At 31.7% G+C, this 15608-nt stretch overlaps 1 protein-coding gene and 1 long non-coding RNA gene across 7 annotated transcripts; one reads left to right on the forward strand and one right to left on the reverse strand.

The window, feature by feature from the left end:
- Positions 1-1768: 1768 nt before the first annotated feature.
- Positions 1769-15545, reverse strand: EndoA (SH3 domain containing GRB2 like, endophilin-A). 5 transcript variants are annotated; one of them, XM_069060562.1, is made up of 10 exons: positions 15352-15545; positions 7581-7713; positions 7121-7471; positions 6995-7061; positions 5155-5240; positions 5000-5103; positions 4717-4946; positions 3871-3945; positions 3637-3752; positions 1769-3492 (listed from the first exon to the last, which is right to left on the reverse strand). In XM_069060562.1, exons 2-10 carry the CDS (start codon positions 7692-7694, stop codon positions 3373-3375), a joined length of 1263 nt encoding a protein of 420 aa, XP_068916663.1. In that variant the 5' UTR covers positions 7695-7713; positions 15352-15545; the 3' UTR covers positions 1769-3372. The 5 variants fall into 5 exon arrangements, with proteins under 5 accessions (XP_068916663.1, XP_068916666.1, XP_068916661.1 ...); XM_069060565.1 differs by having other exon boundaries at positions 4855-4946; positions 5155-5255; XM_069060560.1 differs by having other exon boundaries at positions 5155-5255.
- Positions 11072-14380, forward strand: LOC138139951 (uncharacterized). 2 transcript variants are annotated; one of them, XR_011162410.1, is made up of 4 exons: positions 11072-11339; positions 11398-11478; positions 13182-13274; positions 13696-14380. It is a non-coding gene; the product is annotated as an uncharacterized lncRNA (long non-coding RNA). The 2 variants fall into 2 exon arrangements; XR_011162409.1 differs by having other exon boundaries at positions 11072-11478.
- Positions 15546-15608: the final 63 nt, after the last annotated feature.

Genomic DNA, 15608 nt, shown 5'->3' on the forward strand with positions numbered 1-15608 from the left:
TTTTAACTTTCATAAATCCTTTAATAGAACATCTTGCGCAATATTTTTTTATCTGTTGGGCTCGCATCATTATTGCCGATTCACTTCAGTGAAAGGAACGTTAACGAGTGTCAAATTTTCTTACAATTCTAGGAAAAAATGACATCGTAGGTAAGTATAATTTTTTTTCTCGTTTGCTTTTCTTTCATCGTTTCTTATTGACTGTAAATTGTCGTTCATTATTTGTCATCATTACGATTTTCTTCATTAGGGTTTTTTGCCTCAGAAGTATCGGATCACCAAAAAATGTCATCGTATATAGACAACTCAATTAAATTACGATTACGTAGGTAAGTATTATCAAAATGTAAATAGTTTTAATTATATTACAAATTATTCAAAGTTTATTTAAAATATCTACAACATTTTAAACATAATCATTTCATAATTTCAGGAAAATAAATAGGTAGGTAACAAAAAAAAAAACGTGCTCTTATAAAAACTGTTGTTTTTCATATTGCAAAAATTTGTCATTGTCTAAAAACATTTTAAAAGCGAGCTTGTATAAAACAGATTCCTTTCGTCAAATAGGTGGATGGTTTCAAGGTAAATTTGAAAAATAAATTTCTTCGAACAGGTAGGTAGGTAGATATTTTTCTGTTTCACGCGGAAATTTGTAAAGTGGGAATATTTTACTCTGCTCTGCCGTGACAATCACAACATTAACATTAAAAGATGATTTTTTGTAATTTGCCTCCATTTTGATTCTCTATTACCCGGTTTGTGGAACGGCCCAATAACTGCAAGCGTTGCTATAGAAACGCTATAAAGTAACCAATCACATTACAGGATTTTTGTATTTATGAAGAGTTAACTAACTGGCCCGATAAAATTGTTTCCAGAAACCGGGCCTAATAGACATATTATATTCACAAACGCGACGTCATTATAGCCAATTAGCCAATTCACGGAATATTTTACGAAAAAATTTAGGTTGGCAAAGCTTGATGCGGAATTATTTTGTCATGCATGTCAGTTTAAAATTTAAATTAGAAAATGTATCAAGAACAGGAAGTGTCCAGTGGAAAAAATGTACTTACCGTATTTTTAGCAATTTCACATATTTCAAGGGGCGTACATGCACGATTATCTTGATTATCTTCCATATTCGTGTTTTGTGACAGAATTTGGATAAAACAAGAGGCGACTAGATCAAATTTTTACTTTTAAAATTAAGACATTACCAACCGCCACAAAAATCCCTAAATCGACTAAAGTAAACATTTTTGTTTAAAAACGGCTTCAAAATGGCAAATTACAAAAAATAATATAAAAAACTCTTGTTATAAGACCTTGAAGTGACTAGGGTAACTGATATTATTTATTATTATTACGGAGAATCGGAGCTGAGACCGAAATCTATTTAGCTCCCAAAAGAAAATTTTTTTTTTCGGAATTATCAATTGATCGCATTTGCTTCGTCATCAAAATGTGCATCAAGTTTGTTGTTGGAGATGTTGGGGTTAGATACGTTTACAATTTCGTCACTTAGGCCATTCCAGTCGCTAAAAACCCGATTTGGAAGGAAATGGCTTCTGACACTAGTCTTAAATTTTTGTATTTTCAGTCGATGGCCGCGCAGATGGGTGTTAATAAATTTAATAATTCGTCAAATTGTTGGTCAATATTTTATAGGTCCATATGAGATCATATAGAATCGATCTAAATCCAGGGACATGTTTAGTACATGTACATTCGCATTCTAATGATTATAAATATAAAAACAAAATAATGTGACACCTTTTTTATTAATGCACAAATACGGTAACATTTAAATTGTATACATGTGTATTAACAATATTTCATTATTTGGTAACATGCTATACTTTAAAAAATATATGGCCAATAATAAGTTTCAGTAATAATAGTAACAGTGCAGTCAAGGAAATTTTCAAAAATATGAGATTTATCTTTAGTTAATGGATAATAACAATTCGTTTTTCATTAACTAGAGGTATGTAAGTAAATGATGTATAAATTTGATAAAAACAATTATCTATACGAATAGATGTAAGCAACGAAGAGATCAGTAAAAGTGATCACTAAGAACAATCGGACACAAACAATAAAGATTTAATTAGAGTAAAAAAAAATAAGGTATGTAAATTAGAATGGTTTTGATCTAATAACAATTTTTAGTTGATTATACTTATATTAACTTTTATATCTAATGTATTGTCATGAACCAGATAAGTAAGTACTTTTAAAACTGTCTGCTATGCTCAGTAATAACTATCTATACCGGCGAGTATTTTGAAGCGGACAACTATGATTTTTAACAGTAAATAGAAAAATGATATTTCAAAACGGAGCATCACAGACAGCCAAACAATATCTGGTATTAATTTCCACACAAATATGAGGAATACATCTATAGCATGTCAAATGACAACGTTAAACAATTGTAGTGATTCGGCCAAAACTTTATCAATATTCAGCAAAGAAATAAAATGTTAATAAGTGCGTTATTTCTAAAAAGCGGCACCCGATAATACACCTGATATAGTTTAAATACTTTTGTGGTTGTACGTAAATCCAGTTTTTTATAATAAAGTTTCAGCAGAAATCTAGCAATCTACATCAAAATTGTTCTTATTTTAAGACATTGAGTTTTTCATGCAATTAACATTTTTTGGCAAGTTGTGACAGGTAGAGGCGATTAAAATAAGAAAAAAATTCTGGTAAATTTATATTGTAAACACAATTATGGCATAATCACTGTTGTTATTTATTTTTTCAAAATTTCATCATATACATCTTTTTTATTGTTATAAAATTTAGCCTCTTTGTAACCGCTTAACATTCACAATGTAAATAATGATATAAAGTAACTATTTTATTATTAAAAGAACTAAGCTAAAAGCACTAAATATTTACAATTAAACGGAATCTTCTACGCAACTCTTTGTTACTCTTTCAATTTAATAAACTAATTACAAACTAAATGACTCAATTTCAACTGCACACAACAATCACACTCTCTATATATATTATATATCATTATATAATATATATTAAAATATCATGTTAATTATTAAATAAAAATGTACAGTACAATATATACAATAAAATCAATCGTTTGAGATTAGGAAGAGTAAAAATAATTTGTCACTTCTGCTCTAAAATAAATGCCGCAAAATCTACTGTACCGTATAATTACATCGTATGGCATCTCCGACTATTTTAAAGTGCAGTTGAATTCACATGAAATAAATAAATACTTCAATTTATACAAAGGCAAGTAATATAATAAACGACATATGTATAATATTTAGTTACTAAACGAATATAACAGGGGTTGTTGTTCAGTTGAAGTATTATTTAACCCGTAACTCATGGTAATGGCACATCAACTTTCACATAATTTACTGGGAAGTAGCCGGTACGACCGTGGAGACTACCTTCAAACCAGTTTTCGTCGATTTTATTTAACAGAGTAATCACCTCATTTTCCTGTTTAAACAAAAATTCCATCAGAACAAAAATTGAACCAAAAACATAATTTCACTGTTTTCAGATATCAAAATAAAGCTTTATAATTAATTGGTTGTTAACTTTTCTATAGATAATAGAAAATAATATTGTTCTTTTTTTTACCTTAAAGCCCAATTCGCCGGGATTTTCAGGATCGAAGTCATATAGTGCTGTGCAACAAGGTTGCCTAGTCATAGGTGTTCTTGCTGGCGATTTCATTGGGGACGGCAGTGGAGAAGCTAAAAATCGTCACAGTAAGTCAACATCACATTAAGGAAGGGAAAAATAAAGTTGGACCCAATATACGTGACGAAATGAACAAATACTAGACACAAAAGCAATAGATAGTAGAGTTACCATTAGCAGATTGTTGTCCTGGGTGCAACTCAAGTTGATGTGGCTTATGTTGTGGAGAAGACACTTGCGAAGAGCCTAACAACACATCTTTGTCAGAACAACAGCTCAAGCATTTTAGAAACATTGGTAGATGAGCAAACAAGGACATGTTCGTTTTGAAATATCACAAGCAATCACATCGAGTCTGACTGGTTTGTTTGAATCCGAACCACAAAAAAATCAAACACATTTCTTCCGAAAGGAGATATTTTGGGCATCGCCTATACTCTCTGGCAACACGCCAAACACTGTATTTCAACGCTTCATTTTTATCCCTACATTTAGAATGTGTTTAAATCTGATCACGACATCAAAGACATTTAACAGCCGAAAACGATAATGCACAAAATACATTACACAATACAACAAGTAACAAATTGAAGACACGACTTGCATTTACTCGAATGAAGATGAATTAAGTATGTTCCCAGTTCATAACCTACCCCACCACAGATATGCTTACAAATTTAGAACACAAGTTCATGAACAACAACGTGTGCTATATGAGTCAGGAAAGGACGATGGGAGATGTAGTAAATAAAAAAGTAAAATGAATCAAGAAAACATTTGACAATTTTCCAAAAATCATATTAACAAACACAACAAAAGTAAATATACATCCACATTAATGGACAAACATGTATGTCACGCCCAAACTCAGAAATTACAAAAGACAGGAAAACTGCCACGAAGAAAAACATAAAAAAAAAATAAAATTTTTTTGTACTAATAATAAACGTAATTAAGTTAATAAAAATAACTTATAACTAAATTAAAAAAATCATAATAAAAAAAAACAAAAAATACCTTGCGGGAAGCTCCAGGGGTCAAAAGGGTCGGGTTGTTTTGTATGTGTAGGAATGGTTCTAGGTGCGGGTCTTTTAAATTGGTGACCAGAATTGGTAATGTTGTGATGATTTGTATTGATATTGTTGTGATGAATACCATTTACTCCATCTGAAACACCTTCTATGTGTAAATCCGCGAGGCTTTTGGGCACGAATTCAACCTTGGGACGATTTGCTGCCTCTTCTTTCCTAAAATAATTCATAGTTTGCATAAAAACAAAAATATTGAACGCAACGCGTACTTTTCCAACAGGATTTCGTTTAAATGTTTCAGTATCTCTGTACACTGAACGTGATACTCCACCAGTCCTTCCGCGAATGTCGCTAATTGTGAAATTTGTTCTACCTACAACGCGATATTATTTAAATACTGCTTGTTTATTTTAAGATATCTTACGTCATTTTCTAATAAGTTGAACATTCCCATTTGAGCAAGGTGCAGAGATTCTGCAAACTTATCTTCCGCAGTCTTAATCTCGTCATCTGAAATATGTGAACCTGTCATTGCAAATACAGGTTACATGCAACAAATTAATGCCATGCGAAAACTGTCAAAAATCATATTATAAAATAAAAGTAAAACATAACAAGCCATAAAATTCATTTCAATGCCACCGCACGAGGTGTTTTCATTTAAACTACAGTGTGGAATAAAATGATTTACATCTAGTTACCTTTGCATTACCCTTGTAAAAATACGAAATGCCGAAAAGCCTAACCTCAAAATATTTATCCAAATTCCAAATGTAATTTACTGCGAAGGGATGATATGAATGCAAAGTTGAGATTGAAATTAAAAAGAAGCTAAAAAAAGCAAGTCACAGCTAGTGTTGAAACAATTGTCAATTGGATTGATGACATTTATTGACAGCACTAATAGTTCGGCACTTCGAAAAAAAAAGTAGAGCGGTACAGGAAAATTTACATGTGCAAAAATTCCAAAGGTAACTAAAAGTTATATATTTGTGTATCTAGAACAAAATTCCAAATATTCAGTCAATCAAAAAAAAAAATACACCTCGTGATGGCATTTATCAATCACAAAGACCACATGTTCTACGATCGGTTGACACCGAAAACATGACTTTTTTACACATCTGACATTTGTAAAAGACTCTTCAACACCTGACGATCATAGAACCATAGGTCTCTAGAATGTATCATCTAGGTCTAAAGTGAACATTACTAGGTTTATTTTCATTTTAAACATTCAACGAGTTGTTAAAACCAGTACACTACAAGGAGTGTTCACGAAAAACTGATCACCATTTTATGCTGACTGCGACGATGTAAGCACGAAATACTTGAAGATCTGGTTATATCATTTGTGGAAATGACAGGACGGCCCAGGTTTTTGTGCTTCTAAAATTAAAAGCGAAAGTGTTTTGATATGAGTTATTTCATTATAATAACAGCTGACTGTGCGTTATAAGAGTTGTAAATTTATTATCACTTACGTTAAGCCCGTGGTAAATTCCCTGGAAGGCAGTGGGACAGCAAGCCTGAACCTGCAGTAGACTGTAAGTGTTTGTCATTATGTATTATACGCACAATAAGACTATTGGGTCCTAATAAATATATGTGACAACGAGATTTTCAATAATTTTCTTGCTTACATCATCGTGTTCAGCACGAAGAGTACTAATTTAATTTGTCTTAACAAAAAATTTGTTACCATAGTGATCCGGTACTAGTGGACACTTTGCAATACTATTTTACTACCTATTCTAAGTACCATAATTACGTAATTGCTTTCCTCATACTTGTAACGTGGTACACTTGTTAGCAGTACTTTTTACTACCAATAAGAAATCAATAATTCAAATAGCAACGATCATTGAAAAAATCTAACAAGCATAGGTGTTGGACTACACTGATATTATTTTTGGGTGGCAAACGTACCATTAACATTTCCCTGTGTTTTGACAGGGCTTGAGTAAGGACTAAGACTCGTCCTAGTTGCTATAAATCATGCTAATTATCATCATGCCAGTTCAAATTTGCTTTATGAAATTATATTTTTCAAAAAAGTGAAATCATTTGTAAAAAAAAGAAAAATCGTGAGTAATACATGAATTTCAAATTTTAGATTCTTATGTGGTAGTTCGTGATAAAAGTTTGGTGTCAAATACGCAAATCTTTTAAATTTTTTTATCTATAGTTTCTAGGCATTTGATTGATACGTCTGACACGAAATTTCTCGCACGAACACTCTGCATACATAGAAAAAAATTTACCTTTAGCTTGTCGTCTTCTTTTGCAGTCGAAGTCCAGTCTACGTCCTTGTAATTTTTTCCTGTGATGCTGCGAACACCGAGCCAAATCAGTCGTTGCATTTGTTACATGAAGATTGTTTAATTTACCATAACTTCCTTGAGATCCTTAGTTTGTAGATGGTGGAGCGGTTCGAGAAAGTTTTGCTTAATATTATCATCGAGTGAGTATTTAACATCTGCCATTTGTTTCAGTGATTCCCCCATTTCCACTAAAGCTTGACCGAACATGCTATCATCCCCTAATTTCTTTCCGTACAATAACATGCAGTCCCCTAAAACACCTTCCGGTTGAGGGTAAGTATTTGATTTTGCTTGTCCGCTTAATTTGCTTATTCCTTTAACAGCCGCCATTTTGGCCCGTGCTGTTGGATTTGGTTGTAAAAATTCTTTAGTCTTCATTTGTAATTCCTCCACCAGTTCGTATGTGACATCCGTTTTCTATTAAAATAAGAAAAAATCTGTATGACAAATTTTGTCCCAATATGGAACAAGTAGAGGATCATTTTGACAATGAATAATTTTCATGTTGGTGATTTTTGACGCTCACCCTTTCCATGTCCATAAAATCTAAGTCGAGTTTGGTGCCCTCCGCACCGCCCATTTTTTCCGTGACATATTGATTACACTTATTTATTTGTTTCTTTAAGCCTGCGAACGCCATGTTTTCTTATGTCTTCTACCTGTAACGAACATTATCCTTAGCACCGGAGAGCATTAATCATTACTTAAATGGTCACCACTTGTGTAAATTTTAATTTATTAATAAAGCATGCCGCTGTGTCGGTACCAAACAAAACAAGATAAAAAAAAGCGTCTCTTGACATTACGTTTTTTTGAATCTCCAGTTTTGTCCGACATTTATTTTTTGACTGACGTGGCTCATCATCTTTAGGTTTTATTTTAATTATGCTAATATCACTTAACTGCAATTTAAAACACGGGAATAAATTTTAAAACTAAATTTAATTGAAGGAACGCCGTGACCTCCATTGATTTACTCTATTTGCAGACCCTACTGTCCTTAAAAATTTATATCCGCAAAAGGTTCCATAAATTACGGCGCGCTGACAGGCAAACTTTATTTCTGCCACTACAATAGTATTATTAATTTGACATCTTTCATTAAAATTTGAAAAAAATACATCTAAAGACCTATTAGCCGTCCAAGACTGTTTTAAACACCCAGCAGGCCAAGATATTTTTTGTTAGATTGGCGTCAGGTCCTGTCGTTTTAAAATGTCATATTTTCACAGATAGTCCGAATTTGAAACAATCTGTATAAAAACGTTCACATTACAAGTACAACGTGATCAAGAATGACTGAATCTGTTGGTAACACTGAAAATTTGAATGATTTTGGTACCACTGTAATCTAAACGCATTTCTGGTAGCTTTGACAGAGTTGACAGGCGAATTTGACGTAAATAAAAATATTTTTTATTTTTTTATACTTTCCGTAAATCAAAGAAATTCCAAATACTATAACAAGAAAATAAACACAAAACGATTCCCAAAACCAAATTAACAGCGAAGGATACCAACAGCGTCGAAACTAGGGTACTATTAGCCAAGGGTCTTGCTGCCAACGTAAATTTGAATTTCCAACGCCTACCGTGATACTACTTATCCTGAATTATAATTATTTTGGACCTATTTTGAATGAGTTTTCGACGTCTCAAGATTTGATAAATTACTTCGTTAGTCTAAAGGTTCACGAACAAGTAAAAAAAATTACTTACGAAATATGCGGTACAGTAAATCAAAACTTCTGAAAACATTTTCAGACGCCGATGTAAAATTGTCCGCTTTATCCGATTACGTATTTTTTTCTTACGTATTTGCATAAATAATATAAAGAACCATGCCGCTTTGTCTGCTAATGTCTACTGGGATGATGTTCTTAGTCACTCTGTACATACAGGGTGTTTAAAAAATGCCGCACTAAAATTATTGTACTGTGTTGAAAAGCATTTGGCAGGTGAGGGAAAAATATTTTTAAAATCTTGGTCTTCATTTCTCTGCACAATGGGAGTTTTGTGTAAGGATCTTTAAACGTTGTTAGTTGTAATTATTATTACTAAATAATACAGGGTGTTTTTGAAATGCGTGCACAAATTTTAATCACGAGCTACTGGCTTCATGTAGAACTCGGAAAAAATATTTAAAAAATTCGATGTCAAAAAATAAAATGACATTTATTTTTTGAGCTACAATTTTTTTAAATTGGTTTTAGTTTTCTACGTTGTCCTACAATCTTGTAGGTAAAATTTCGGCACATTTTAAAAATACACCCTGTATAAGGTTGATTAATAATTTGTAACGCTGTGGTCTTTAATATTAAATGCGATTTATCTCTTTTAATTATCGAAAATTATGCAAAAATCGATGAAACTATGTATGTATTTCAATTTTTTAAAGGTAGGTACTGGTAAGTGCACGCAGTTGCCAAATTTACCATAAAAGAAACCTTCATCCACGGGCAAATTTAACACCAAGAATTTTTTAAATATTTTTCCCTCACTTACCAAATGTTTCTGAACACTGTACTATAGTTTGTGTGGCATTTTTTAAACACCCTGTATACATATTACGTTACGTACGTCATACGATATTTTTACGAATAATACGTACACATTTGTATAATGGTCTACAAAAAAGTTAAAATTATTAACTAGAAAAATTAAATTGGTGCCAAAGATTCAAACAATTTTATTTAATTTGGGACATACTTTTATCATATTAGTGCTTTACAAATATATAATTTGAAAGATAACATTTTTTTTTTACATGAACATAAACAAAATACCGGTGTTTTAAATTTAATCAGTAATAAATGCTAATCATTGTCAGATAACTGTATCATTTAGATACTATCATTTGGAAAAGATATGATTACATCAAAAATATCTTTACAGGTCACAATACGTGTGTGACATTGTGAGAAGAAAACTATACAGATATATATATTATTTAAACTGGATTTTTGAAGAAAAAAAACAGCTTCAAAATCTGATGGATCTTTAAATCCCATTTTTGCCACACGTATGTTCACATAAATTTTAAGGTGTACATGGGGCAGTCGATTTTCAAAAAAATCCGTTCTTTCCTTTCTCCCTGTCTTACAATTTGAAGGAAAAGAAAAAAGAAAAATTACGGAATATTGGAGTAACGTCGTACAAAAACTAAATTAAACAGGTTAATCAATGTTCAAATTTACTATGTTACATAATTTCACAAATTAACGCACAAATTGAATATCAGAGGTCGACCACGTGGCTAAAAATCTTCCACAAGCAAAAATGCATCAACAGTGATATCTCTCAATGAATTAAGGATCAGCATTTCCACAAACCCTTTATCCGTTTGACCTAATTTTGTTTACCTTGACATACAAAGTGAAATCAATGAAAAAGCCCTTAAACTATAATGAATAAGTGATCAAAAATAATCTTGCACTAGTATACTTTTAAACTTAAACTTAATCGTACGTAAATGAAAACCGAAAATTAAAATATCCTACTTTGTCTGGAGGCATGACAATTTTTACTACAAATTGCTCTAAATCATTCATGTTATCAAAGCGAAAAATTTGTTGATAATATTTGTTTTAAATAATTGAATTTACGGGCGGAATGATATATAAAGTTGTTAGATAAAAAATGTGCTAGGGAAAATAATGTAAAAGCGGACTACATGTAAGAAAGAAGTTGTAAAAAATTGAATTTGAATTTACATACCGGAGAACAAAATAAATCCTATCTATCCGGTAAAAGACACTGGTGTCAAATTGCACAAAATATTTCAGAGAGGTAATATGAAATACATTCACCAAGTCTGGAGTAATACAAAGTATCGACTTGAAGCATTGAATAGATGGGGCGCATCTACTCTGCGCACATATCGATAATACATACGGCATAAGACAACACCGACGCATTGGGGTAAAAAAAATTGATGGAAAACCGCGAAAAATAAAATATGGATTTTGAGCTACAATATAATTGGAAAAATGTAAATAAATCACTAGATGAAAATGCAAAACTACCAGTAATTGAGACTTTAGATAAAAATTGTGGAAAGCGTAGGCTGGCAAAGAGAACCTCCCACAAGAGATCAGTTTGGTGAGTGCAGAGCAATGATCGTCAAAACGGACTAACATCACTGATATGGAAACAGTGGTAATCGCCTACGAACGCCCCCACTTATCTGTATAACTGTGCAAAATAAATTTACCTCAATAAATAATTGCAACACTTTAGCGTTAATTCTACTCTCAAACCATGGAGTACTAATCGAATCAAGTGAGGTAGTGAGGTCTACATCGCATAACCAAACATCACTCTAATTGTATTGAATTTTCTCAGACAAGTTTACTGACGCAAAAATCCCTCTTCTAAGATACCACATTTTATCCTAACAAAGAGGTTAGCAGATCCGATAAACACGTAAGTCCGAATCGATCACTCCGAACAAGTGAAATTTGAAGAAAATACTGCTAAAATTCAAAATATAATAACATTTGTCAAATCAAAATATTCTGAATAAAAAACACTCCAATAAATCAGTGCAACACAAAGCTCGAACAGATTGTAATCCCTCTGGCGTAAATTTTTTTGCATTAGTCGAAAAAAATATCAAGTTTCAAACAGAAAACTGGAATTGTATGAGCGAAAAAGTTAAAACGGTGGAAACGATTGGAAACCCATTTTATATATGACGAATTATTTACACCATTCAGTTAAAAAAGTAATCAATTGATTCTATACTTAGAGCGTAGCAATGGAAACGAATTTGTATAAGCCGATATACAATAACAGAATTAGTTCAACAACAACATCCACAATTAATATAGGTACATCTTTTCCAATTTCTACGATTCGGATTTATAAATTATGTATTTATTAATACATATCATTCATGTTCACTTACAAAAGTAAAATAAGTATAAACATAAATTTAATTTAATTTAATTTAATATCGGCGACATTGAGATGCAAAAAAAGCAACAATCTGAATGCGATAAAATATATCTAACGGTCAAAACCCACATAAATTTGAGTATACAAGACTACATTGTCTTTTTATCAACAATGCATACACTGGTAAATAATTAGCAACATCTTACATTAACTATTAACATCTATGTACAGTGTGGAATAAAATGATTTACATCTAGTTACCTTTGGAATTTTTGCACACGTAAATTTTCCTGTACCGCTCTACTTTTTTTTTCGAAGTGCCGAACTATTAGTTCTGTCAATAAATGTCATCGATCGAATTGACAATTGTTACAATTTACTAAATTGAATTAACAAACGTTGGTGGTCACTTTCAACACTAGCTGTGATTTGCTTTTGTTAGCTCCTTTTTAATTTCAATCTCAACATTGCATTCATATCATCCCTTCGCAATAAATCACATTTGGAATTTGGATACATATTTTGAGGTTAGGCTTTCTTTTTTTTTTAGAGCGGCATTTCGTATTTTTACAGGGGTAATGCAAAGGTATCTAGATGTAAATCATTTTATTCCACACTGTATATGTAACAGATAAAGTAGTGGAAATATTACAAGAGGTAAAAAGCGAATGTTACTACCAACCAATCAGTATATTATTATCAAATATTTGACAATATAATAGTCAATAAAATATTTTTTTAGTGTTCGAACCACATTTTTCTAATTAAATGTAAAAAACAATTGTATTAAGTTAACACGCCAAAGCCTCGACTTTCTGAATGAGACGTACAAATAATGGTGGTGAAAAAAAATCTTTAAATCTGGAAAGGCTATCATTTAGCCTAACAAAAAAACCTCTTTTTTTTTCTTTATATTCTACAAGGTACAAAACTTCGGGAAAAGTAATGAAAGTGTCGCTAAAATTCTGAAATATTTTTAAATCATTTCAAAATTCTGTAAAAATGAAAATGAACAAGTGAATGTCACAGCTTTGATTTTTAGCCAACATCGAAAACTAAGAGAAAATAAGAATATCATGCTGCACAAACACATTAATAAGTATATCCAATAGTTTATACGCAGTCTTCTCTTTTTTTCTTTTTTTGGTTGAAATCAATTAAGTTGGGATGATAAAATAATGACATCAGGATAGTGAAAGTGAATGTTTACGTTTTTTCCAATGTTTCAGTTTTTCAGAAAGTTGTACACGTCAAAAAAGATATCAGCTAAAGAAGTCATCAACAGAAGAAGCTCCCCATTGTCGGTTGCTCTCGTGGTTTTCGTAAGTACTTTTTTCGTGAGATTTGCACTCATGCAATTTCTGACGATTAACATTTTTCATACTCTCACTAAAATAAACAAACGATGAAAAGGTTTCATACATAAAGAAATGCCACTCTAAAGTGAATTGTTCTGAAGACTGTTTGTATCACGGTTTGGATTATAAAATCACTGAAATTTGTTGGCTTATTTTTAATTAGGTATAGGTGAAAAAATAAATCTTTATGGTTTGGATTAAAGAAAGGTTATGAAAAACTTAATCTTCACCAAAACCATGAAATTATGTAAAAATTGCGATTTAGAAAAGATAAACAAATGTAAGTTGAAAATTCCAATCTGAATCCAAACGTGCGGTTACGCCTTGCCAACGTGAAAGGTTCGTTGCAATTTTTTAAGATACATAATTGGGTCACAATTTTCAGATTTGGCATGCTGAATGAGTTTACGAGGGACTTTGTGCCAAGAGAATTGTGTCGTTTTCAATAAACAAGAAAATGCGGACCAGGGAGACGTCAGACTTAAAAAGCCCTGGAAAAGACACCGTCTGTGATGACTTATTGTTCTGACAGAATATTTTCAAGTGCTTAATTTTTTTTTTTCATAAAGACTAAAACAACACAATGTAATTAAAACCAATTTATTGTAGTCTAAAAAAAAAGAATGTCAAAACGTAAACGAAGCTTTCATTTATTTCAAAATTAACGAACGAAGGTAATGGCGAAAAACGAATCCAGCCACTCTTCGGACGAAATTGTTTATTGATTGGATTTTTTGACATTGACTCCATCTACAAAAAAACAAACACCTCCAAATAAAAAAAATGTTTTTAAATCACTTAATTGGCAATTATTGCTGTGTCCCTTTTATACAATATTTTACGTCAGCCACTCCCTCAGTTTATCATCCCTCCTACTGTAGCTATAACCACCTAATTCAATTTACATAATAAATCAAGCTTACACAAAAAAATTAACAAAAACATCCTTATATAATTAATTATTGGGGTAGTGGATATGAATGTTTCATATTCTTCTTTTTATTATTTAAAGCTGTTAAATTTGGAACGATATCTATCTATAGAGACTAGGGGGCCATCTACATGTAGGATTCTGCTCCAAATATCAGAGAGTTTGTTAACTAAATTCAGCTTGCAATTTTTAAATAAAATGGTTTAATTTGTTATCCACAAGAATGCATTCCTTTCCCTTTATTCACATTCTGTGCACTTAATTCTTCCAAAACTTATAAATGAGAAGAAAGAACAAGGGACGCCTACGTCATTTTTTTTTAATTAAATCTGAATTGAGCAGCTTGAAAGTTAATTAGTTTCATTTAAAAAAGAAAGTGAGTCTTCTCTTGATTAAAAAATTAAATATACGTATATTTATTCTATGAGGACTTCAATATTAAAAAGCGTAAACGTTCACGTACACGCATTATACGCACATTGACAAATAGAGAACATCAATAGAACGACGAAAAGCCAACCCTGCTTTGTTAAAGGGGTCGTTGCGGCAAATAATTTAATCAGTTTCCGGCAATAAATGCGCAAGAGGTTGGGTTTCCATTACTTAAACGTTAAAAAACGGGTCAGATTTGACCGAAATTTTGTTGTGCAAAATACGACTATTGACAATTTAAGCAAAGATAAGATGCTGGCGTATGATGATGATAAAATAAGCATGATATTTTTTGAAGTCTCATTATACCTAACGGAAGCCTTAATTTAAATCAAAAATCGTACACTTTCTAAGTCATAATTAACGCAACTGACAACGTAATCGAAAACAATTGCATAAGAAGAACGATCTTTATTTGCTTGGTTACTTGGAACATAAATAACAAAATGTGCGTGAAGCAAACAAAACATTCCCCAGCATTTATTTACTGTAATTTTACTACATATCAAGGTGAAATAAATAAATCGGATAATGTCTAAAAGTGTCATCCACCAACGGCGGTTCAATTTAATAATGATACACAATTTTCAAAATTATTTTATTAATCATTTAAACAAAAGAACGTTAAAAACATGTGTCTTCGACCCACAGAGAGAAATGCAAGAACATACTACTCACCCTGAATTCTTTTCTTTTAAATTTTGTATTTCGTATTGGTTTTTATTTGACGTTTTTATGGACGTGTTAATATTTCACAACGATTGATAGAGACCTGCTAACACACTAACGATTACAATTTTACTAACTGAATGAAACGTTCTTTGCTGTCACATATACATGTCAAATAACTTTGATAACTAGAATCTACTCTCTACTGAGCAAGCGCCTCCACCCGCGTCGTACTTTCTACAGATGGCGCATTTTAAATAATAACA

Source organism: Tenebrio molitor, chromosome X (assembly GCF_963966145.1).
Source record: "Tenebrio molitor chromosome X, icTenMoli1.1, whole genome shotgun sequence".
NCBI lineage: Eukaryota > Metazoa > Arthropoda > Insecta > Coleoptera > Tenebrionidae > Tenebrio > Tenebrio molitor.

Bases quoted from the DNA above. Each gene is read 5' to 3' on its own strand.
- EndoA (XM_069060560.1), bottom strand. From the start codon at position 7,694: ATGGCGTTCGCAGGCTTAAAGAAACAAATAAATAAGTGTAATCAATAT. The intron at 4,947-4,999 runs GTACGCGTTGCG...GAATTATTTTAG, and splicing joins AACGAAATCCTGTTGGAAAA to GAAAGAAGAGGCAGCAAATC. The intron at 3,493-3,636 runs GTAAAAAAAAGA...TTGTTTAAACAG, and splicing joins CCGGCGAATTGGGCTTTAAG to GAAAATGAGGTGATTACTCT.